We start from the raw sequence: 26,474 nt of genomic DNA, 5'->3' as shown, positions 1-26,474 counted from the left end.
GAATTCATGCGTCTTCCCTGAGACATACACAAAAGAATGCCCAGGAGAACAATTGCAGGACAAGCTTGTTTAGAGTTGTTTCAACTACACTGCATATTCTGAAGAATCCCAAGCCCAGGTTAAAAAATGTGTAACAATATCAGGGAAGAAGTAGCCAAAATACCTAGAAAAGAGTTAATACAATACCACAGTAATACAACTAGCTAATTCTTCATCTAAATGTTATTTTGTTACAAGATACAGTAAACAATACAATATTATATGTAAGATAGTAAAAAAAAAAATCTTCCTATCCTATATGCAGATCCAGGCTATAATAAAGGAAAAGAAAATGGCCTACAATGTGTAGCAAGAAGGGCCACCACGATTGGTGAAAGGGTAATGAAAACAACATCCAAGGGAAAAAAAAACAATTAGCTTGGTAATATAGAAGGCTCTTTCAAATGTGGACACAGACCCTGCAAGAGCTGTACATATGTATGTAAATCTAGGACATTAACTTCTAGTAACACCGGGTCGCGGCGGTATAGCTATACAGCAAGCATATTAGCCTGTAACGCAACGTCCATTCCGTACTCAAGAAAATGACGTTTGAGTGCGGGATTTTCCATAGCCCCATATTACAGGTTGTGCAGTCTTAAATGCTTGCGTTACAGCCTATGCCGACACGATTCATTCCGTCATCTGAGAGCAGTAGTTATGGATTTTGCAAAACAAAAATGTTTCACAAATCTCATAACTAAAATGTTACAAAGTACACCAATACCCTAATCTGCCGCCCACCAACATTGCGGCTATTAAATAAACCTATTTACCCCTAATCCGCCACCCCAACACTAAATAAACCTGTTAACCCTTAAACCGCCGGCCCCCTACATCGCCAAAACTATAATAAAGTATTAATCCCTAAACCTCCAGCCCCCCACATCGTAACTACTAAACTAAACCTATTAACCCCTAAACTGCCGCCCCCCCCCCACAAAAACATAATTTATGTAAGGATTTACCTGATAAATTAATTTCTTTCATAGTGGCAAGAGTACATGAGCTAGTGACGTATGGGATATACATTCCTACCAGGAGGAGGGGGGGGGGGGCAAGGTTTCCCAAACCTCAAAATGCCTATAAATACACCTTCCACCTCATTCATACCTTAGTTTAATGTATAGCCAAGAAGTGAGGTGTATAAAAAGGAGTAAAAAGCATACAAAAAGAGGAACTGGAAAAAATAATGTGCTTTATACAAAAAAAGAGGGTGGGTCTCATGGACTACTATGAAAGAAATTAAATTTATCAGGTAAGTTCTGACATAAATTATGTTTTCTTTCATGTAAGTGACAAGAGTCCATGAGCTAGTGACGTATGGAATATAATACCCAAGATGTTGAAGTCCACGAGTCACTAGAGAGGGAGGGATAGAATAAAAACAGCTATTTCCGCTGAGAAATTAAATCCCAAACATTAATTAAGTTTTCTTAAAAATTTAAAAAACAAACAAATTAAAGGCATTAGAATCAAGCTGAGACAACTGCCTGAAGAACCTTTCTACCAAATAACTGAGTCAGAGAAACCTCTATGACTAAGAACTTAAGCGTTCAATGGCCATGCCTTCAAATTTAGAGATTTGAGATCCTGATGGAAAAACTGCCCATGAAACAGAAGGTCTGGCCTTAAAGGAAGTGGCCAAGTCTGGCAACTTGACATACTGACAAGGTCCACATACCAAAATCTGAGAGGCCAAGCTGGTGCTATCAGAAACACATAAGATCGTTCCATTATGATCTTGGAGAGGCAGAAGAATGTAAGCAGATTGGTAAAAACCAAGGAACTGCTAGAGCATCCACCATCTCCACCTGAGGATCCTTGGACCTGGAAAGGTATCTGGAAAGCTTCTTGTTTAGACGAGAGACCATCAGATCTATTTCTGGAAGACCCCACATCTGTACAAGATGAAAAAAACACATCTGGATGGAGAGCACTCCCCCGGATATAAAGTCTGACGGCTGAGATAATTCCCATTCCAATTGTCTACACCTGGGATATGAATCGCAGAAATTAGACAAGAGTTGAATTTCATCCAAGGAAGTATCCAAGATACTTCCTCCATAACTGAAGGACTGCGGGTCCCTCCTTGATGATTGACATATGCCACTGTTGTGTTATTGTCTGATTGAAAACAAATTTAAAAGTTATCTCTTGAATAGAGGCCACGCCTGAAGAGCCATGAAAATAGCATGGAGTTCTACAATATTGATTAGTAACCTCGCCTCCTGAGGTTTCCAAACCCCTAGTGCTATCAGAGACTGAAAAACCTGCATCTGTTGAGAATACAGTCCAGTTAGGACAAACAAATGAGGCCCCCTGAACAATAAGGTGATAGTCCAACCACTAAATCAGAGAGAAAAGAGTCTTTGGATTTAAGTATATCAGTTGTGATATCTCAAAATAATCCGTGCACCTATGGTGCAACATGCAAAGCTATAGAGGCCTCAAACGAAAACGAGCAAAGAGGATCACACCTGACGCTGCAGTCATGAGACCTAAAACTTACATGCACATAACCAATTATGGAAATAATAGAGACTGAAAGTTTAGACAAACTAAAATTAACTTAATTCGTCTCTAGTCTATAAGAGAAAGAATCAGACACTAACTCTTATCTGGAAAACTAAAAAGGTGACCCTTGTCTAAGGAATCAAGAAATTCTATTGTAAATTGTCCTCCAACCATGTCTTGAAGAAACCACACTAGTTGTTTCAAGTGAGATTCTGCTAAATGAAAAGATTAAAGCTAGTACCAAAATATCATCCAAATAAGGAAAAACCGCAATAAGTAACAAAATAGAGAAGGCAGATTTTTGACCCTTTAGGGAACTTGCCAATAAACCCTTCTCCAAACCTTCTTGGAGAAAAAAACAGAATTCTAGGAATCCCAACTCTACTCCAAGAGTAGCCTTTGGATTCACACCGATATAGATATCTTATGGTAAATCTTTCTAGTCACAGGTTTACGTGAATCAAGGTCTCAATGACTGAATCCAAAATCCACGCTTGGATAAATTTAAGCGTTCAATCTCCAATCAGTGAGACTCTGAGAAACCAAATTGGTATGAAGGAAGGCCCCTTCAAATAGAAGGTCCTTCCCCAACTGAGTTCTTCAAGGTGGAATAGATGACATGTCCACCAGGTCTGCATACCAAATCCTGTGAGGCCACGCCGGTGCAATGAGAGTCACCGACGCCCTCTCCTGCTTGATTCGAGCAATGACTCGAAAAAAGGCGAACGGAGACAATAGGTATGCGAGACTGAAATTCTAAGGTACCGCTAGAGCGTCTCTCAGTACAGTACCTCAGGAGCTTGGCATTCTGCCGAGATGCCATGAGATCCAATTCCGGCTGACCCCATTTGAGAATCAGGCTGGAAAACACTTCTGGATGGAGCTCCCACAACCCCCGGGTGAAGGGTCTGCCTGCTCAGGAAGTCCGCCACAGCAATTGTGGGTCTCTGCCCACTGAATGATCTTGGCTACCTCTATCATGGCCAAGGAACTCCTAGCTCCTCCCTGATGGTTGATGAAAAACTGAGGCTAAATTGTCCGACTGAAATCTGAAAAACCGGGCCGAAGTTAACTGAGACCAGGCCGGGAGAGCATTGAAGATTGCTCTTAGTTCCAAAATGTTTATGGGTAGAACACACTCCGATCGAGTCCCTGTTCTCTGAGCCTTTAGAGAGCCTCCCAGAAGGCTGGCATCTGTTGTCACAATCACCCAAGAGGTTCTGCGAAAGCAGGTTCCCTGGGAAAGATGACCCAGAGACAACCACCAAAAATAGAGAATCCCTTGCCTTCTGCTCCAGCAGTAATCGCGGAGACAGATCTGCATAATCTCTGTTCCACTGCCTGCGCCTTAACTGCAGAGGTCTGAGATGGAAAAGGACGACCGGGATGATGTCTATTGCCGCTACCATCAGCCCAATTACCTCCATACACTAAGCCACTGATGGCCGAGGAGAGGACTGAAGTGCTAAGCAAGAATCGAAAATCTCTGATTTCCTGACTCTGTCAGAAAAATCTTCATTGATAAGGAATCTATTATAGTTCCCAAGAGAACACCTTTGCATTTGGAAATAACAGAATTTATGCTTACCTGATAAATTACTTTCTCTTACGGTGTATCCAGTCCACGGATTCATCCTTACTTGTGGGATATTCTCAATCCCTACAGGAAGTGGCAAAGAGAGCACACAGCAGAGCTGTCCATATAGCTCCCCTCAGGCTCCGCCCCCCCAGTCATTCGACCGACGGTTAGGAGAAAAAGGAGAAACCATAGTGTGCAGTGGTGACTGTAGTTTTACAAAAAATTAAATTTGAACCTGACTTAATTGCCAGGGCGGGCCGTGGACTGGATACACCGTAAGAGAAAGTAATTTATCAGGTAAGCATAAATTCTGTTTTCTCTTACATGGTGTATCCAGTCCACGGATTCATCCTTACTTGTGGGATAACAATACCAAAGCTTTAGGACACAGATGAAGGGAGGGAACAAGTCAGGTAACCTAAACGGAAGGCACCACTGCTTGCAAAACCTTTCTCCCAAAAATAGCCTCCGAAAAAGCAAAAGTATTGAATTTGTAAAATTTGACAAATGTATGCAGTGAAGACCAAGTCGCTGCCTTACAAATCTGTTCAACAGAAGCCTCATTCTTGAAAGCCTATGTGGAAGCCACAGCTCTAGTGGAATGAGCTGTAATTCATTCAGGAGGCTGCTGTCCAGTAGTCTCATAAGCCAATCGGATGATGCTATTTAGCCAGAAGGAAAGAGAGGTAGCAGTCGCTTTCTGACCTCTCCTCTTACCAGAATAGACAACAAACAAGGATGATGTTTGTCTGAAATCTTTAGTTGCATTTAAATAGAATTTTAAAGCACGAACCACATCAAGATTGTGTAACAGTCATTCCTTCTTAGAAACTGGATTAGGACACAGAAGGAACAATGATTTCCTGGTTAATATTCTTATTAGAAACCACTTTTGGAAGGAAACCAGGTTTGGTACGCAAAACAACCTTATCAGCATGGAACACCAGATAGGGTGAATTACACTGCAAAGCAGAAAATTCAGAAACTCTTCGAGCAGAAGAAATAGCTACCAAAAACAAAACTTTCCAAGATAATAACTTAATATCTATGGAATGCAAAGGTTCAAACGGAACCCCTTGAAGAACTGAAAGAACTAAATTTAGACTCAATGGAGGAGCCACAGGTTTGTAGACAGGCTTGATTCTAACTAGGGCCCTGTGCAAACACCTGAACGTCTGGTACGGCTGCCAGACGCTTGTGTAACAGGATAGACAGAGCAGATATCTGTCCCTTTAAGGAACTAGCTGACAAACCTTTCTCCAATCCTTCTTGGAGAAAAGACAATATCCTTGGAATCCTAACCTTACTCCACGAGTAACCCTTGGATTCACACCAACAAAGATATTTCCGCCATATCTTATGGTAAATTTTCCTGGTGACAGGCTTTCTGGCCTGGATCAGAGTATCTATAACCGATTCAGAAAACCCACGCTTAGCTAGAATTAAGCGTTCAATCTCCAAGCAGTCAGTTGCAGAGAAACTAGATTTGGATGCTTGAATGGACCTTGAATTAGAAGATCCTGCCTCGATGGCAGTTTCCATGGTGGAACCGATGACATGTCCACTAGGTCTGCATACCAAGTCCTGCGTGGCCAGAACTACCGAAGCCTTCTCCTGTTTGATTCTGGCTACTAGCCGGGGGAGAAGAGGAAACGGTGGAAAGACAAAAGCTAGACTGAATAACCAAGGCGCTACTAAAGCATCTATCAATGCCGCCTTGGGATCCCTGGACCTGGATCCGTAAAGGGGAAGTTTGGTGTTCTGACGGGACGCCATCAGATCCAACTCTGGAATGCCCCATAGCTGGGTCAGCTGAGCAAAAACCTCCGGGTGGAGTTCCCACTCTCCCGGATGGAAAGTCTGACGACTCAGAAAATCCGCCTCCCAGTTGTCTACCCCTGGGATGTGAATTGCAGATAGATGGCAGGAGTGATCCTCCGCCCATTTGATGATCTTGGTTACTTCCTCTTTGTTCCTCCCTGATGATTGATGTACGCTACAGTCGTGATGTTGTCCAACTGAAATATGATGAATTTTGCCTCCGCTAGTTGAGGCCATGCCTGGAGCGTATTGAATATCGCTCTCAGTTCCAAAATGTTTATCGGGAGAAGAGATTCTTCCCGAGACCATAGACCCTGAGCTTTCAGGGAGTCCCAGACCGCACCCCAGCCTAACAGACTGGCGTCAGTCGTGACAATGATCCACTCCGATCTGCGGAAGCTCATTCCCTGAGACAGGTGATCCTGAGACAACCACCAGAGAAGATAGTCTCTGGTTTTCTGGTCCATTTGTATTTGAGGAGACAAATCTGCATAATCCCCATTCCACTGTTTGAGCATGCACAGTTGCAGTGGTCTTAGATGAATTCGGGCAAAAGGGACAACGTCCATTGCCGCGACCATTAAACCGATTACCTCCATGCACTGAGCCACAGAAGGCCGAGGAATTTTGACTTCCTGACCTCTGTCAGAAAGATTTTCATTTCTACCGAGTCTATTAGTGTTCCCAGGAAAGGAACCCTTGTGAGCGGGAACAGAGAACTTTTTTCTACGTTCACCTTCCACCCGTGAGACCTTAGAAAGGCCAGAACAATGTCCGTATGAGCCTTGGTGCTGTGAAAAGACGACGCCTGTATTAAGATGTCGTCTAGGTAAGGTGCTACTGCAATGCCCCGCGGTCTTAGTACCGCTAGAAGGGACCCTAGCACCTTTGTGAAAATTCTGGGAGCGGTGGCCAACCCGAAAGAAAGGGCCACGAACTGGTAATGCTTGTCCAGAAAGGCGAACCTTAGGAACTGATGATGATCTTTGTGGATAGGAATGTGTAGGTACGCATCCTTTAGATCCACGGTAGTCATATATTGACCTTCCTGGATCATCGGCAAGATTGTCCGAATGGTTTCCACTTTGAAAGATGGAACTCTGAGGAATTTGTTTAGAATTTTTAGATCCAGGATTGGCCTGAAAGTTCCTTCCTTTTTGGGAACTACGAACAGGTTTGAGTAAAAGCCCAGTCCTTGTTCTGCAATTGGAACTGGGTGTATCACTCCCATCTTTAGAAGATCTTCTACACAGCGTAAGAACGCCTGTTTCTTTGTCTGGTCTGAAGACAAACGAGAAATGTGGAACCTTCCCCTTGGGGGAGAGTCCTTGAATTCTAGAAGATACTCCTGAGCAACAATTTCTAATGCCCAGGGATCTGGAACATCTCGTGCCCAAGCCTGAGCAAAGAGAGAGAGTCTGCCCCCTACTAGATCCGGTCCCGGATCGGGGGCTACCCCTTCATGCTGTCTTGGTAGCAGGCGCAGGCTTCTTGGCCTGTTTACCCTTATTCCAGCCCTGCAAGGGTTTCCAGGTTGCTTTGGGCTGGGAAGCATTATCTTGCTTTGCGGCAGCAGAGGTTGCAGCAGGTCCGCTCCTGAAGTTGCGAAAGGAGCGAAAATTAGCCTTGTTTTTGGCCTTAAACGGTCTATCTTGTGGAAGGGCATGGCCCTTTCCCCCAGTGATATCCAAAATAATTTCTTTCAACTCTGGGCCGAATAGGGTCTTCCCCTTGAAAGGAATATTTAATAGTTTTGTTTTGGACGACACGTCAGCCAACCACAATTTGAGCCAAAGCTCTCTTTGCGCCATAATGGCAAAACCTGAATTTTTCGCCGCTAACTTAGCTAATTGGAAAGCGGCATCAGTGATAAAAGAATTAGCCAGCTTTAGAGCATGAATTCTATCCATGACCTCGTCGTATGAAGTCTCCCTCTGGAGCGACTCCTCCAGTGCCTCAAACCAAAAGGCCGCTGCAGTAGTTACCGGAATAATGCAGGCAATTGGTTGAAGAAGGAAACCTTGCTGAACAAACATTTTCTTCAGCAAACCTTCCAATTTTTTATCCATAGGATCTTTGAAAGCACAACTGTCCTCTATTGGTATAGTTGTACGCTTAGCAAGTGTTGAAACAGCTCCCTCTACCTTAGGGACCGTCTGCCACGCGTCCCGCCTGGGGTCGTTTATGGGGAACATTTTCTTAAAGATGGGGGGGGAACAAAGGGTACACCTGGTCTCTCCCACTCTCTAGTCACAATATCCGCCAGCCTCTTCGGGATCGGAAACGCCTCAGTGTATACAGGGACCTCTACAAACCTGTCCATTTTACACAATTTTTCTGGGACCACCATGGGGTCACAATCATCCAGCGTAGCTAAAACCTCCTTAAGCAGGACGCGGAGGTGTTCCAGCTTAAATTTAAACGCTAAGGAATCTGACTCTGCCCGCTGAGAAACTTTTCCTGTGTCAGAAATTTCTCCCTCAGACAGACTGTCCCTCACTGCCACTTCAGAGTGTTGTGAGGGTACTACAGATAAATCATCCAAAGCTTCTGATTGCTCATCCTCTGTTCTTAAAACTGAGCTATCGCGCTTTTTTGGAAAAACTGGCAGTTTGGATAAAAATGCTGCAAGGGAATTATCCATGACTGCTGCTAATTGTTGTAAGGTAATAGGGGCCAATGCTCTAGAGGTACTAGGCATCGATTGCACAGGCGTAACTGGTGTCGACACATGGGGAGAGGAAGAAGGACTATCCTCGTTACCTTCCGTTAAAGAATCATCTTGGGCTACATTTTTAAGTGTCACTGCATGGTCTTTAAAATGTTTAGATGCCTTAGCACACTTTAAACACAAATGCAATGGGGGTACCGCCATGGCTTTTAAACACACAGAACAGGGTCTATCTGAAGGCTCAGACATGTTTGACAGACTTAGACAGCACTCAAATACAGTAAAAAACACTTTTTGAAAAAACGTTATTGTGCCTTTAAATAATAAAAAGCACACACTTTTTTACCAAATTTCCAAAAAACATCCAATCTTTATGAAAATTTCACCACATGATCCTAATGCTTTGAAATGATTGCACACAAATTTTCAAGACAATTAACCCCTTATTGCCCAAACCGGAGCAAATTGAAGCAGGCTACCGGTTTAACACACTACAGCACGGTGCCACAGTCTCTGCTGTGGCCCTACCTTCCTTGGGGATTACTTTTGGACGAAAATAAGCCTCCCTGGAGTCCTCCTACAATCTCTGGACTCTACACGTGAAGCTGCATGAAGCTGTCTTGCAAAAGAACTGCGCAACTGAGGCGCGAAAATGAGGCCCTCTTCACTCCGGAGTTGTGGGGCCTCCTGAGTCAAATTAGGTGTCTAACAATATGCCAGGCGTATTAAAACCCCAAAAAGTGTTCCAAACGTAAAAAACACTTGTACAAATATGAGATTATACTAATAAAATAATCGATTTAGCCCATAACAGTGTCCACCAGTATTTAAGCCCTTTAACTAAGCCATCCTTCTATACTGAGTCTCAGAAAATGGCTTACCTTCCCACATGGGGATTTCTGTCAGTCTTCTAGCATTACCAAGTCTTGTTAGAAAAAAGTGACTAAGCATACCTTAAGCAGTTAAGCCTGCAAACTGTTCCCCCCAACTGAAGTTCTCCGGTACTCAACAGTCCTGTGTGGGAACAGCAATGGATTTTAGTTACAACATGCTAAAATCTTTTTCCTCTCAGCAGAAATCTTCATCACTTTCTGCCTCAGAGTAAATAGTACAAACCGGCACTATTTTAAAATAACAAACTCTTGATTGAAGAAATAAAAACTACAAATCTAACACCACATACTCTTTACCCTCCCGTGGAGATGCTACTTGTTAGAGCAGCAAAGAGAATGACTGGGGGGGCGGAGCCTGAGGAGAGCTATATGGACAGCTCTGCTGTGTGCTCTCTTTGCCACTTCCTGTAGGGATTGAGAATATCCCACAAGTAAGGATGAATCCGTGGACTGGATACACCATGTAAGAGAAAAGGAACTCTCTTCCAAATTCACCTTCCATCCGTGAGACCACAGGAAAGATAACAACATTTCCGTGTGATATCTTGCTTGTTGAAAAGAAGACACCTGAACTAGAATGTCGTTCAGATAAGGTGCCACTGCAATGCCCGCGATCGGAGCACCGCTAGCAGCAATCCCAGGACCTTTGAGCAAATTCTGGTAACTGTGGTAAGACCAAATGGAAGAGCCACAAACTGAAAGTGTTTGACTAGAAAAGCAAACTGTAGAAACTTGTGATGGTCCCTGTGTAGGGGAACATGCAGGTACGCGTCCTTTAAATCCACCATTGTCATAAATTGACCATTCTGGACCAAAGGAAGAATGGAACGAATAGTTTCCATCTTGAAGGACGGCACTCTGAGGAATTTGTTTAGACTCTTGAGATCTAAAATCAGTCTGAAGGTTCCCTTTTTTGTGAACCATGAAAAGATTGGAATAGAACCCCAGACCTCATTCCTGCATTGTAACAGGAACCATCACTCCCAGGTCGGAGAGGTCCCGAACACAGTGTAAGAACGCCTCTCTCTGTGTCTTCTACAGATAATCTTGAAAGCAGAAAACTGCCCCTGGGGGGAAAGGTCTTGACTCTAGTTTGTATCCCTGGGACACGATGTCCACCGCCCAGGGATCCTGAACATCTCGTACCCAAGCCTGAACGAAAAATGAAAGTCTGCCCCCCACAAGATCCGGTCCCGGATCGGGGCAGACCCCAAATGCTGCTTTGATGCAATAGCAGGCTTTTTGGATTGTTTTCCCATGTTCCAAGACTGATTAGGACTCCAGGAAGGCTTGGACTGCTCCTGCTTGGAGGAGGAAGTGAAAGGATTTCCATTGAAATTTCGAAAGGAACGAAAATTACTCTGACATCCCTATTGATTATTTATCTTATCCTGAGGGAGGAAAGGTCCCTTTCCTCCCGTAATGTCAGCAATTATTTCCATCAACCCCGGCCAAAACAAAGTCTTTCCTTTGTAAGGAATCGCCAAACGTTTAGACTTAGATGACACATCCGCAGACCAAGATCTGCGGGCCAGTATGGCAAAAAACAAAATTTTAGCTCCCAGCTTAATAACCTGAAGGTAAGCATCCGTGGTAAAGGAGTTGGCCAACTTAAGGGCCCTTATCCTAACCTGGATTTCTTCAAGGGAAGAGTCTGTTTTTAATAGATTCAGAAAAGGCATCAAACAGTATGCTACAGCACTAGTGACAGTAGCCATACAAACCGCGGGTTGTCATTGTAAACCCTGGTGTACATATCCTGTAATTTCTTATCCATAGGATCCTTAAAGAAACAACTATCCTCTATAGGAATAGTAGTTCTCTTGGCTAGCGTGGAAATTCCACCTTGGATACCGTCTGCCAAGATTCCTTGATAGAATCTGCTATAGGAAACCTTTTAAATACAGGGGATGGAGAAAAAGGGATACCCAGTCTCTCCCATTCCTTAGCAATAATCTCAGTAGCTCAATCTGGTACAGGAAAAACTTCCACCATGGAAGGTACATCAAAATACTTATGTAGCTTACTGGACCTTTTAGGATTGACAACAACCATGGTGTGGCTGTCATCCAGAGTAGCTAAAACCTCCTTGAGTAACAGACGGAGGTGTTCTAGCTGAAACCTGAGGATACAACTTCAGAATCAGTAGGAGGAATTACACTGTTTGAGATTTCACCTTCAGATGCTACCAAAGTATCCTCCTCTTCAGGCTTCTGGGAGGGGGCATTCATAATAGCAACAACAGAGTTAGCAACCTCACTTACTGAAAGTTTACCTTTCCTCTTGCGCTTTCCCTGCAGCATGGGAAAAGCAGACAACGCATCAGAGACTGCAGAGGGCATGAGGAAAGCGATGTCTTGCAACGTGACTCCAGGTGGAGTTACAGAGGAAGCGCAGGGCACTGTATGAGTGGGCAATAACATTTTTAAACACTTGAGGAGAAAGCTGCGGTATATAGTGAACATTGTCGTTAGGCACCTAACAGTATCTGCCTTAGACAATGTTGGTTCAGAAAAAAATCTATCCCTGTAATTTAAAGTTCTCTCAAAACATAAGGAACAGAAGGGATAGGTGGTTCCACATAGCACCAAAACAAGCATTTTGCAAGGCATCTTGGTCCATTCTGACTCACAATGGAACAATTTACCACAAAAAAATACTTAAATTTTAATAAAAAATTAAACACAAAAAACGTTACTGTCACTTTAAATTTTAAAACGTAACCTTTTTTTTTATATATATATATATTCTGCAGTAAGTAACTAAATAGAGTGTATGCAAGTGCTATTTACAACCTGTTCACCTCAGCTTAGCTTTGCTGAGGAGCCTACTTGCCTTGCTGACACCGGATAGAATCTCTCTACAGTAGTAAATGATCCGGAACTCGCAAAATATCAACAACAGCGTCTGCAGTATAGTGAGCAGCTGTCCGGTCCCAAAAGCACAGATTTAAACTTTATTATGCACTTTCCAGTGAGATTGTTATCTGGTCACAGTGAATGAAGGGGAAAATGGCGTGCACCAGTAAACCGCCGCCTTAGATAGCCCCGCCCATCGTGGGTGTCTGAAAAATGAATCTCCCGGTCTGCATATTATAGATTCAAGCCGCCAGGAGAAATGAAACCACATAACAAGAGCCTTTTTTTTAAATAATCCTCAGCCCCAGTGCCTGGGTTAACATACGTACTGTATATGTTCCCCTTAACATATAGGAGAAAAACTGTGTGTCCCTTATTGAATAAAGTGCCCACTTTTTCCTGTTGTACTCAGAAAAATAAAGTCAGCACTTACCTCATAAATCTGCCAGGCAGCAAGGCAGCTCACTAGGTTTGAGAGGTCCTCTCCCTCACATGGACCTTTGGGAAAAAGGAGATAAAGACTGAGTAATCTTACTCAGGCTTTCAGAATTAGGGCAGCATAAACTACATGGGAGGCACAGTGAGAATTATGTCCCACAAGTTCCCATTGCTCTAAAGCCACCACTGCTCTACTGTATGTATTGGGTACTTGTAAAGCGCGGCTAATCACCCTTAAGGGTCTCAAGGCGCTGCTCAATTTATCAACTTTGGAAGGATGAAAGGCTGAGTGGACCTCACCGGGGATCAAACCTGCAACCCTTGGGTTGCTACAGAGCTCAGCCACAGTGCCTTAGCATGCTGACCTATCTGTCCGGCTGATATGGACTACGGCTACACCCTAGAACAAAGCAACACAATTTTGCACTACTTAAAATATAATAAAATCTTGCTTGAAGAATCTTTTACTAACACCTAACTTTACCACTTCCTTGCTCTAACGTAGGCAAAGAGAATGACAGGGGTGGGAGGGAAGGGAAGTGATATTTAACAGCTTTGCTGTGGTGCTCTTTGCCGCCTCCTGCTGGGCAGGAGTGATATTCCCAACAGTAATTAATGATGATCCGTGGACTCTGTGTCATTAGAAACATATTCATATGCATATGTTTGTCCACATTTGGTATATCATCATCCATCACATGATCATTCGTGTTGGCATGGGCAAGTCCCCTTGTTACATCATGTGAGCGTGTGTCAACTGTAGGTATTTTAATAATGTCCCTCGAAGATGTATCAGGGGTGACTCCGGTAACAACCACACTACCCTCAGGACTTATGTTGAGGATGGATGTCGGCTCTTCAAAACTGTAAGTGGATCTTTCTGGGTTAGTGTTAGGAATTTTTAAGGGTGTATTGGGTGGGTTTTATTTTTAGTTATATTGTAGCTAGCTTAAGGTTTATTTTATAGGTAAGTATTTAGTTTTAAATAGGAATTATTAATAGTAGGTTTAATTTAGATTTATTTTAATTATATTTAAGTTAGGGGGTGTTAGGGTTAGACTTAGGTTTAGGGGTTAATAAATTTAATATAGTGGCGGCGACGTTAGGGACGGCAGATTAGGAGTTAATAATATTTAATTTATTTTATAATTTAATAATAATATTTAACTAGTGTTTGCGATGCGGGAGTGCAGCGGTTTAGGGGTTAATATGTTTATTATAATTGTGGCGACGTTGGGGGCGGCAGATTAGGCGTTAATAAGTGTAGGTAGGTTGCGGCGACATTGGGGGCGGGAGATTAGGGGTTAATAAATATAATGTAGGTGTTGGCGATGTTGGGGCGGGAGATTAGGGGTTAATAAATATAATGTAGGTGTCGGCGATGTCGGGGACGGCAGATTAGGGGTTAATAAGTGTAAGATTAGGGGTGTTTCGACTCGGGGTTCATGTTAGGGTGTAAACATAAAATGTGTGTCCCCATAGGAATCAATGGGGCTGCGTTATTGAGATTTACGCTGCTTTTTGGCAGGTGTTAGACTTTTTCTAAGCCGGCTCTCCTTATTGATGTCTATGGGGAAATCATGCACAAGCATGTACAACCAGCTCACCGCTGACTTAAGCAGCGCTGGTATTGGAGTGCGGTATGGAGCACAATTTTGCTCTACGCCTACTTCTTGCCTTATAACACTGGGTTTGTAAAAACCTGTAATTCCAGCGGTGTAGGTAAGTGAGCGGTGAGAATAACGTGCAGGTTAATACCTCACCCCTCATAATGCAAAACTCGTAATCTAGCCGATTGATATTTAATAATGTTTCAAAATAGCTAAAATAATTATTTGAGTTTCCTATCCCTTTAAATAAAAGTGATTATGTGAAAGAAGTAGAGAGACAACTGAGAGATACACAGGTGTACAAACCCTTATCAGGGGATCCAACAATACTGATCAATAAGGAGATAGAACATATTACAACGCAGGCGGTTAAAGTTGGAATAATCACAGAAAAGTTTAAGGAGTCTTTAATTGAAAAGAATCCAATAAAGCCTGTACTATATGTACTCCCAAAAATCCATAAAGATGAGAATCATCCACCTGGTCGTCCCATAGTGGCAGCGGTTAACTCTGTCTTTTCTAAAATATCTGTTTTCCTGGATAAGGTATTACAGCCCCACCTTACTAAATCCTCCTCATACTTGAGGGATACCAATAATTTTTTGGATAAACTAAAAGATGCAGGACATATTGGTGGAAAATGTATTCTATACACATTAAATGTAACCAGCTTATACACCTCAATCAAACATACTAGTGGAATTACAGCAGTGACTAACATTCTTCATACAGACAGTAGTTATGGAGAGACGGAAATACAATTTTTGGTTGACTTTGGTCTCTGATTCTCTATCAGAATTACTTTCTGTTTCAAGACCAATTTTATTTGCAGAGACAAGGGACGGCCATGGGCTCCAACGTCGCCCCAACCTATGCCAACATCTTTATGGCAAGTCTGGAAGCAAAATTTGTTTATTCTCACAGGCTATTTCTGCGCTATGGCGCCGCCTGGTGGAGATTCATCAACGATATATTTGGCATATGGTTGGGCGACGTTGGAAGCATATTGGAATTTGTACAAGACCTTAAAAGGACATAAAACCCAAAATTAATGATTTAGACAGAGAATACAATTTTAAACAACTTTCCAATTTACTTCTATTAGTTAATTTGCTTCCTTCTCTTGTTATCCTTTGCTGAAAGGTTTATCTAGGAAAGCTCAGGAGCAGAAAAGGACCTAGGTTCTAGCTGCTGATTGGTGGCTGCATATATAGTTACCGATTGTCATTGCTCCTTAAACAAATAATACCAAGAGAACGAAACAAATTAAATAAATAGAAGTAAATTTGTATTCTATATCTGAATCATGAAAGATTTTTGGGGGGTTTCATGTCCCTTTAACTCCGCTGTTATTGACCTTAAGTTCTCTCTTAATATGAGTGAGATGGGAGTTCAATTTTTATATATATATGTATGTATGGAAAATGGGTTTCTGAAAACAGACATATACATTAAACCCACTAACAAAAATAAGGTTCTACAATACAATAGCTCCCATTCAATTAATACACTGAGGGCAATACCAAGGAGTCAGTTTATGCGGGTTAAGAGAATTGTTACTAATGAAGAGAAATGCAATCAAAGATTAAATGAAATGTTCACAAAATTTATTGCAAGAGGATACCCTGAGCAATTAATTAAGGAACAGTTACAATCTGTAAAAAAATGAAAAACATAAAAATGATCATAATAGCATCATTCAGAATAAAAAAAGTAAAAGGGATAGAATGATATTTGTAACCCAATACAGCTTGGGCCCAAAAATTACAAACATTCTCAACAAATATTGGAACATTTTGAAAGAATGTAACCCTGATATTGAAAGTTTTAAGGAGAGGCCTATGACAAGCTATAAGAAAAGCAAGAGTTTAAAAGATACTTTGGTACATGCTGACATAGGTAGCAACAGATTAAGCATGCAGACAACAATTGGGCCAAATAAAACCGGATGTTATCCATGTTTACATTGTAGCTCCATTATTAAAGGGGAAAAAATGTTCCACCCAATAAATGGGACTAAATATAAGATCAATAATTTTCTAACATGTAGATCTACCTATGTAATATAAATTATCATATGTCTGTGTGCAAGGATTTATGTGGGTGTGGGAGGCCAGAGAAAGGATGAATGAACACAAATCTAACATCTGGACAAACAAAGATGCCCCTCTTTCCTCTCCATGGGTCACAATATTAGCCAATTATGTTTTCAAATAATTGAAGATGTGGCCAGACAAAGGAGGGGAGGTGATAGGAGATTTGATACGTAAAGGGACAGTCAAGTCCCAGAAAAACTTTCATGATTCACACAGGGCATGTAATTTTAAACAACTTTCCAATTTACTTTTATCACCAATTTTGCTTTGTTCTCTTGGTATTCTTAGTTGAAAGCTAAACCTAGGAGGTTCATATGCTAATTTCTTAGATCTTGAAGGCCGCCTCTATTCTAAATGTTTTTTGGTAGTTTTTAACCACTAGAGGGCACTAGTTCACGTGTTTCATATAGATAACATTGAGCTCATGCAAAACTGGGGAATTGGTAATTAAGGGATTATCTATCTTTTAAAACAATAAAAATTCTGGTGTTGACTGTCCCTTTAAAAAAATGGAAATATTTTGGATCAGAAAATTGGACACCCAAGAACCAAAAGGGTTAAATAAAGACTTTGACTGGTCTCTGTTCCTCTAGAATACCTGTAACAAATAAGTAAATTGTAGCATGATTCTGATTTTGTTTTTAAATTTTTATGTAGCAGGTTTGTTTTTTAAATTATATTTTAAAATCTATATATACAAGCTATGCAAAGATATTATGTTGATGCATATTGTTAAAGGAACACAAGATGGCAGTGTTGCTTAGCTTGTTAATTGGTGAGACGCAAAGGTATAAAAAGACACACCTGCACATGAAATCAAAGACATGACTAAGAACCAATTGCTGGTTTGAAACGTTGTTGTATTATGGACCCTATGTGAACAAATAAAGGTCTTTTAACTTATCTTGTGGAGGCTGGAAATCCTTGAATCCTTATTCCTATCCAACAGCCTAAATCTCATTATTATTGCTAAGATACAAAAGTGACCATTTCAATTTCTAGTCCTCTCTCTGTGTCATTATTTAAATCTGTCCCAAGAGTGACCTTATGAGTCATGTGAGGATATTATAATAGAAAAATGAGGTCTCATTCTTAAAGCTTTTAATTTCATATACAATATCAGCTGCTAATTTAGAAAAGTGACCACCTCAAATGCTAAATTTTCCTCTAGATTATATAAGCTCTGTTAGGTCCAAGAGTGACCGTAAGTGTCAAGTGAAAAAACTATTGAAGAAAATAATATTATAAAACAGAGGTTCAAGATGCCTACCTATTACAATTCCTTGTGATACTTCAACCTGTATCAATAGCTATTGTTGAAATAAAACTTCTGTTATTTTTGTTTTATGGTAATTCATATATGTTGTATTCTTTGCACAAAATCAATAAAAAAACTATTAAATAAAAAATAATAACTTCACATGCATGAGCACAATGTTATCTATATGAAACACATGAACTAACACCCTCTAGCTGTGAAAAACTGTCAAATGCAGAGGCGGCCTTCAAGGGCACAGAAATTAGCATATGAGCCTACCTAGGTTAAGCTTTCAACTAGTAATAACAAGAGAACAACGCAAATTTGATGATAAAAGTAAATTAGAAAGTGGTTTAAAATTACATGACCTATCTGAATCATGAAAGTTTGATTTGGGCTTTACTATCGCTTTAAAAAGCAGGATCATAAGCTCAGGAAGCCTGCCTTTGTCTGGAGCACAGTATGGCAGCAGTTTCCTAGTGCTCCAGACACATACCTAGGTATCTCTTCAACAAAAGAATACAATGAGAATTAAGCAAATTTTACTTTAGAAGTAAATTAAAAACTTTTTAAGAAGTGTATGCTTTTGAATTACAAAATGTTGGGGTTTTATATCCCTTTAAGGGCCTGACCACCTTTAAAGGGACAGTATACACTAATTTTCATATAACTGCATGTAATAGACACTACTATAAAGAATAAGATGCACAGATACTGATATAAAAATCCAGTATAAAATGGTTTAAAAACGTACTTAGAAGCTTTCAGTTTAGCTCTGTTGAAAAGGCAGTTGGAAAGCCCACTGCAAGTGGGAAATAAAACCCTCCCCCCTCCCCCTTCTTTTGCATATGAAAAGACCCTTTACACAAACAGGAGCAAGCTGGAGAAGGTAGCTGACGGTATTCAAATAAAACTTTGGGGCTTGGTTAGGAGTCTGAAAATCAGAGCAATGTTCTTTAAAAATAAGCAAAATTATAATTTTTTTTAAAAAACAAACTTTATGGGCTTTATAAATAGATCATCTACAAAACATTTATGCAAAGAAAAAAATGAGTGTATAATGGCCCTTTAAATTCAGAATCTTTGGTATCAGTCAAGCAAATCGGGATGACAAGAAGTGTAAACTAAAACAGCCACATGTTCAGGAGACACTTGTATTTCCTTAAATAATGTGAGGTGTATTGAAACTTCCACAAAGCTGATCATCATGCCAAAAATCACACTGTCAAGAACTGTAAGGGATAGGAAAAGGCAAGGAAACGCTCCTTCTAAGGAGTGTCCCAATATCCCTGCTGGATAAAGCAGAAACAGAAAAAAATTACCCCCCCACCCTTGGAGCACATAATCAAGACTATGTATTTTTAAGTACAGTGAGAGTTCCAAGACATTGTTGCAAAGAGACATAACAAGAAGAGTCCAGGAACTTTGGACTAGTGGCCTTTCAAAATGCTTTTTCGCTATCACTAGGCTATATGCATACACTGTTAAGGGAACATCACCAGGTCACTGATTTCAGAGCTTTATTTAAAGGGACATTCAACACTAAAGGGATAGTAAACCCAGGTTCTGACCCAAATATGGGCCAGCTCCTAAGCTTTAAAGTTCTACTTTTTTTTAAATAAAGATAGCAAGAGAACGAATATACCTGCAGGATAACCTAGGTTACAAATGGCAGCACCCATTATTAGAGGGAAAAGCATGAAATGTATTTAGTGTTTAATGTCCCTTTAAAATAAAAACCCCATGAGACAGATCACTATAATCTGGAGAGAAGGTAAAAACAGGTAAAGCTTCATCTACATAAAGGGATTGATTGCATACACTGCTATGCTTTGCCATGACAAGCTTGATCCAGATGGCATATTGTTTGTTGCAGAAAATCTATGCCAATATTAAAAAAGGTAACTATGACGGAAGGAACCAGATCTTTCACTGGTCAGCCATGATCCCAGAGTACCAGAAGTGCCTGCTGCAAGTTGGTTATGGCACCAAAAGAAGAATATTGTCACAAAGAATCTGCAGCTATGATGGAAAAAGTGTAATGCTGCTGAACCAACCAGGTCACAGGAAAAGAAACATCATTAAAAAATTGGAAACATATAGAAAAGTTGTCATTTTAAATTCAAAAACGGAATGAAACAGACCTTCTCCAGAAGACTCACTAAAGAGGAAATCTGACAAAGAGCAGCAAGATTTAAAAGATCTTAGCAAAAAGCAAAAAATGGTGAGGAAAAAGAGAAACAAAATAATTCCATGAAGAAAGTAATAATAATAATAATAATAATAAAGGGTAAAAAAGCCTGAAAAGTCAATTTAAATAGATATTGAAGAGACTTGGAGCAGTGATCACATATTGTTCTCAGACTCCTGCCCCAGACAGGTTGATGTGTTTTCTGCTGTGAATGGCAAACCTAAGATAAATCATACAAACTGTAACTGAGCACACATGCACACCTGCTTAATTGCACGACCCTTCCTCCCTATATCAAATGAGTATTACTGGCTCAAAGGTCTGAATCAGTTGAGCACAAACGCTTTTACCCTTTGCATGATGCTCCTCGATTGGTTGTGGCTTGCCACCTGCACTCTAGTTATGCCAGTGATTTCACACACCACACCATTGGGTTTGACTGCCAAGTGGTTGAAACAAAACCACTCTGGCCTAGTCTATATGTGCAGCCTTAAGATTGGATAAAGGATAGTGCACCACCTAAAATCATAAAAAAATGTTAGGGAAAATAATCCGCAAACACATTTCACTTTTAAAAATGGACGTATGGAAGCATTCGCATAGTCATAGGAGCGTACACATTGGTCTTTATTTTATTTCAGTTTTTTGTTATCTCTCCTGTTGAAATGGTAGAAACTGTGTAAGACTGGACTAAACATCAGCTTCTAGGTTTACACAGTGCCCCTTACATACTATTTTTAGTTTCAAGATTTTTGTAAAGGACAATTATGGGTTCCAGTGGCATGGCATTATTTTTAGGAACTTTTGAAATATATTTTGTGAATACAAACAAATAAAATAAGTTATCTTTGCAATATGGACCATATTTTTTATAAAAGGAGGCAACACTGGAATCTTGCAGGATTTAAATGGAATAGTAAAATAGATCTAAATTAAACCTCAGTGACAGAATAAATTAACACAAATCTCATATTAGAGAATGTAATTTGTTGGCTTCAGTTTTGCATCATTTTACTTTGGTAGATTACAGTGTTAGCCAACTTAGATTCCAAATGAATGAACACATACAGAAGCTTCCCTTGAAACAAACAGAAGCCTACTGTAGTCTAAAAGAATGAAAACAAATTATACTGGACTTTGTTCCTTTAAAAATGTATCTTATATGGTAATAGTTCATACTCTGTATCATCAATTGTTAAAATGGAATTTAAAAACACTCGGCTAGATTACGAGTTGTGCGTTAGGGTTAAAACGCAACGTTGGCCGGTCCCAACGCTGCTTTTTAACTCCCGCTGGTATTACGAGTCTTGCAGGTACAGGTGTACCACTCACTTTTTTGGCTAGACTCGGAAATACCGCAAATCCACTTACGTCAATTGCGTATCCTCTTTTTTTCAATGGGACTTGCATAGCGCCGGTATTACGAGTCTGCCAAAAAGTGAGCGGTAGACCCTCTCCTGTCAACACTGGTATCGCATTTTAAAGTCAGTAGTTAAGAGTTTTACACTACAACGCTGTAGCATAAAATTCTTAACTAAAGTGCTAAAAAGTACACTAACACCCATAAACTACCTATTAACCCCTAAACCGAGGCCCTCCCACATCGCAAACACTAAAATAAATTTTTTAACCCCTAATCTGCCGAACCGGACATCGCTGCCACTATAATAAACATATTAACCCCTAAACCTCCGCACTCCCGCATCGCAAACACTATTTAAATATTATTAACCCCTAATCTGCCGGCCCTAACATCGCCGACACCTACCTACATTTATTAACCCCTAATCTGTCGCCCACAACGTCGCCACCACTATATTAAATGTATTAACCCCTAAACCTAAGTCTAACCCTAACCCCCCCTAACAAATATAATTACAATAAATCTAAATAAAATTACTATAATTCACTAAATTATTCTTATTTAAAACTAAATAGTTACCTATAAAATAAACCCTAAGCTAGCTACAATATAACTAATATTTTTTTATTTATTTTACAGGCAACTTTGTATTTATTGTAACTAGGTAGAATAGTTATTAAATAGTTATTAACTATTTAATAACTACCTAGTTAAAATAAAGACAAATTTACATGTAAAAATAAAACCTAACCTAAGTTACAATTACACCTAACACTACACTATCATTAAAAGAAGTACTTTTTTTACAGGTAAAAGAGCTGATTACTTTGGGGCAATGCCCCGCAAAAGGCCCTTTTAAGGGCTATTTGTAATTTAGTGTAGGGTAGGGCTTTTTTTTTATTTTGGGGGGCTTTTTTATTTTGTTAGGGGGATTAGAGTAGGTGTAATTAGTTTAAAACTCTTGTAATTAGTTTATTATTTTCTGCAATTTAGTGTTTTTTTTTCGTACTTTAGATAATTTTTTTAAATTGTAATTAATTTATTTAATTATAGTGTAGTGTTAGGTGTAATTGTAACTTAGTTTAGGTTTTATTTTACAGGTAAATTTGTCTTTATTTTAACTAGGAAGTTATTAAATAGTTAATAACTATTTAATAACTATTGTACCTAGTTAAAATAAATACAAAGTTGTCTGTAAAATAAAAATAAACCCTAAGATAGCTACAATGTAACTATTATTTATATTGTAGCTAGCTTAGGGTTTATTTTATAGGTAAGTATTTAGTTTTAAATAGAAATAATTTAGTGAATTGCATTAATTTTATTTAGATTTATTTTAATTATATTTAAGTTAGGGGGTGTTAGGTTTAGGGGTTAATAACTTTATTATAGTGGTGGCGACGTTGTGGGCGGCAGATTAGGGGTTAATAAATGTAGTTAGGTTGCAGCGACATTGGGGGCGGCAGATTATGGGTTAATAAATATAATGTAGGGTTCGGCGATGTTGGGGGCGGCAGATTAGGGGTTCATAAGTATAATGTAGGTGGAGGCGGTGTACGGAGCAGCAGATTAGGAGTTAATAATATAATGCAGGTGTCTGCGATGTCGGGGGCAGCAGATTAGGGGTTAATAAGTGTAATATTAGGGGTGTTTAGACTTGGGGTTCATGTTAGGGTGTAGACATAAAAAGTATTTCCCCATAGGAATCAATGGGGCTGCGTTAGAAGCTGAACGCTGCTTTTTTGCAGGTGTTAGGGTTTTTTTCAGCCGGCTCTCCCCCATTGATTCCTATGGGGAAATCGTGCACGAGCACGTTTTAGCAGCTCACCGCTAACGTAAGCAGCGCTGGTATTGAGGTGAGATGTGGAGCTAAATTTTGCTCTTCGCTCACTTTTTTTGCAGATAACGCTGGGTTTGTAAAAACCTGTAATACCAGCGCTGTCTGCAAGTGAGCTTAAACTGCTCGTTAGCACCGCACCCCTGTTAACGCAAAACTCGGAATCTAGGTGACTGTTTTTCTTCAATCTATACACTAGCTGGTTCAAGTTATTTTTTTCCTTTTATTATTAAACATCTGTGTTAAGAGTGAGTTTGGATGTGAAATAGTTAATGTAATTAAGGTGTGGTGCTTTAAAATGAGCCTTAAATGTCTTTGTTTTTATATCTGGTACAGAACCAATAAAAATTGAACTTTACATTGTTTTTCAAGCACTGCTACATCTTTTGTTGTATTACACTTAAAAGGAAGGAAAGATCCTTTAAAAAACAAACTAGTATTTAAAGAATCCTACGGAGATGGTATAACATCTGAAGAACAATCTTCCAGACGTGCAGAGCAGAATCTGGGAAAAGCACAAAACCTTAACTCTGGTCTTTATTATTACAGGTAGAAAACCCTTTATCCAAAATCCCTGGGGCCAGAAAAGGGTTGAATTTCAAAACAATAAACCAAAGATTTAGTATTAAGAAAAGAGTCTGGATTTCAAAATAAATCTGAATTTGTACCTCTACAAGGGAACTAAGAGTAGAAAAAAAAAAAGGTAATCTCTTTCAGATTAAAGTGATGGTAAACTCTCCAAACAGTGATAGGTGGCAAATATAGTATTGGCAAACAGCATTAATTAATAACAAAGTACTTGCTTATATTTTTAATATTTTTATTAGTGTCACTCGCTGTTGTTCCTTCCTCCTCAACAGCTTCCTTTATCAGTGCAGCGACGTGTAGAGTAGTCCCGGCAGCTTTATACTTCTTACAAGATTGGCTGAACAAGTACACTGTTTGACACTCTAATATGCATGTAAGGACCTACATAGAGTATAGTGAGCCGTATGGCTACGCTCATGATTGGCTGTTGTAAGTGGTTATCGAAGTAAAAAAAAAAAAAAAAAAAAATTGAGAAGGGGGGCCAGCGGGCGAGTGTGAGTACTACAGATAAATAAACATGCCGAAATTACACTTGCACTTAAAAGGGACATAAAACCTTATATTTTTATTTCATGATTTAGGTAGAGCATACAATTTTAAACATCTTTCCAGTTTTTTCTATTATCATTCTCTTGGTATTATTTTTGAAGCAGCAGCAATGCACTACTGGTTGTTAACTGAACACATGGGGTGAGCCAATGACAAACATATATATGCAGCCACCAATCAGCAGCTAGCACCCAGGCGCTTTGCTGCTCCTGAGCTTAACTAAATAAACCCTTGGAGTTCTCTAAAAAGGTCAAAACACAAAACAATCTGTCTAAAAAAACTCCAGCTTGTTTTTAAATAGCTGAAAATTGACAACAGACGAATATGCTTAGTATCCTTCCATATGAAATCAGCGGAGTGCACCCTGCTTTACTTGGCCAAACAGTAGCTATAACACTGCAAGAAGCATCATACTGTAGTTAGACCAAGTAAAGCAGGGGTGGGAGGTTTATATGTGAAATAGCTGCAGTACAGGGGGGGCAGGTTATCTGTGGTAAACATGAACTTATGGAGGTGCTAAACATCCAATTCTATTTAACATTAAACTGTGTAAACTGAGCTAATGACAGCAACAAGGGTGGGTTATATTAGGAAAGGGGAGATACATCTTTAAAGTTTTTGAGAGGTTTCAACCTAACAAGCAGGGGATGAGACTAAACCCACCAGTCTTGTATATGGTTCTACAAAAGCGTAAGAAACATATACAGTATATAAATACATACAAATATATAAACATGCACAATTTGAACAACATTTACTTGACACGATGTTTCTTTCTAATGAGTAAATCATTTCATATTAGTATTGGATCTTATTCATTATAATGTAACTACATACTTTATTATTTCTGTCCCACAAAATAAATTGTATTGGTTTCTCTCAAGTCATAAGAAATGCAGCCATCAAACAGGATCTTAGAAAAATGTATATGTTAAGAATAAAAGTTTACCTTTTTCTTCTTTTACCCTTGAACATTTTCTGAAATAAACAAAAAATGATAAAGTTGTCAAAACCATTTAAAGAACTATAAAGTACTGCATTTTGCTTTTTTTACTTCACCAGCACAGTACATTAAGTCCTCAACATTTAACATCATTCTGCAACACCTTCCATCCTACCTAACATTTCTTGGGGCACTCCAATTAATTATATACACTCTCAAGCTTATCACCTATGTTCTGCTACAGTTACCCTAAAGGCTGTGACACACTGCAAGCGCAGCGGTGCGCAGCGTGTAGATGCGGCTGTGCGCGCTCAGTGTGTCCTGCCTTTTCATCTCTGAGCACTCTGCTGCGTCAGGTTGCGTAGCTGAGCGCTCAGAGATGAAATAATTGAACTTCAGAAGCGATGCGACGTGGTGCGAAGCAGCTGCATCGCCTCGCGCAGCATCGCTTTCAGTGTGTCACAGCCTTAATTTCATTAAAATTCCTGTAGAATGTCTGCCAGTGATGTTGGAATGACTTGTTTTTTCTTCCAACATTTCAGATCAGCAGAACCCAGAGGTGGTGGCAATGATCTGAGTGGTCCAAAAGCAATAAGGCACAAAAGAGCTATAATCACATGGGTTTACCCAGTTGCTCAGTCAAAACCATTTCAGAGGTCAGAAACTTTTTCATAAATGGGTTTGATATATACCTGTTCATGATGCCCCAAAGGGGTAAGGCTTTCAGAAGACTCAGACCAACCAGAGTTACTGAGGTTATAGACTGGTTAGGCCAACCTGGTATCAATAGATTGCACTGTCTAAGAGAAGGCCCATAGTCTTCTGTCTCCACGTAAAAATATATTGATTCACAATACTTTTCACCCTCTCTCTCTTTCTTAAATGATAAAGGTAGCTCCATTTTCAGGTAGAAATTGTGGATTCAGTTATCAATAATATGCAAACAGTTACATGAATTAGCACTCCTGCATAAATGACAAAAAGAAAATTTATGCTTACCTGATAAATTTATTTCTTTTTTGACACAATGAGTCCAAGGATCATCATAATTACTAATGGGATATTCACCTCCTGGTCAGCAGGAGGAGGCAAAGTGCACCACAGCAGAGCTGTTAAATAGCTACTCCCTTCCCTCCCACTCCAGTCATTCAACCGAAGTTAGGAAGAGAAAGGAAAAGTAAAGGTGCAGGGGTGTCTGAAGTTTACAATAACCTACAACCTGT

General features: G+C 39.9%; 1 protein-coding gene across 9 annotated transcripts in view; it reads right to left on the bottom strand.

Moving 5' to 3' along the window:
• GDPD2 (glycerophosphodiester phosphodiesterase domain containing 2) overlaps window positions 1–26,474 on the bottom strand; it is a 223,337-nt gene that overhangs the window by 12,893 nt on the left and 183,970 nt on the right. For all 9 annotated transcript variants that reach the window (XM_053699059.1, XM_053699062.1, XM_053699061.1 and 6 more), the window contains one exon: window positions 25,258–25,286. In XM_053699059.1, coding sequence (XP_053555034.1) covers window positions 25,258–25,286 — 29 coding nt within the window. The remainder of the gene's footprint in view (window positions 1–25,257; window positions 25,287–26,474) is intronic.

Source organism: Bombina bombina, chromosome 1, assembly GCF_027579735.1.
Source record: "Bombina bombina isolate aBomBom1 chromosome 1, aBomBom1.pri, whole genome shotgun sequence".
NCBI lineage: Eukaryota > Metazoa > Chordata > Amphibia > Anura > Bombinatoridae > Bombina > Bombina bombina.
This window is presented reverse-complemented; position numbering and strand designations above follow the sequence as displayed.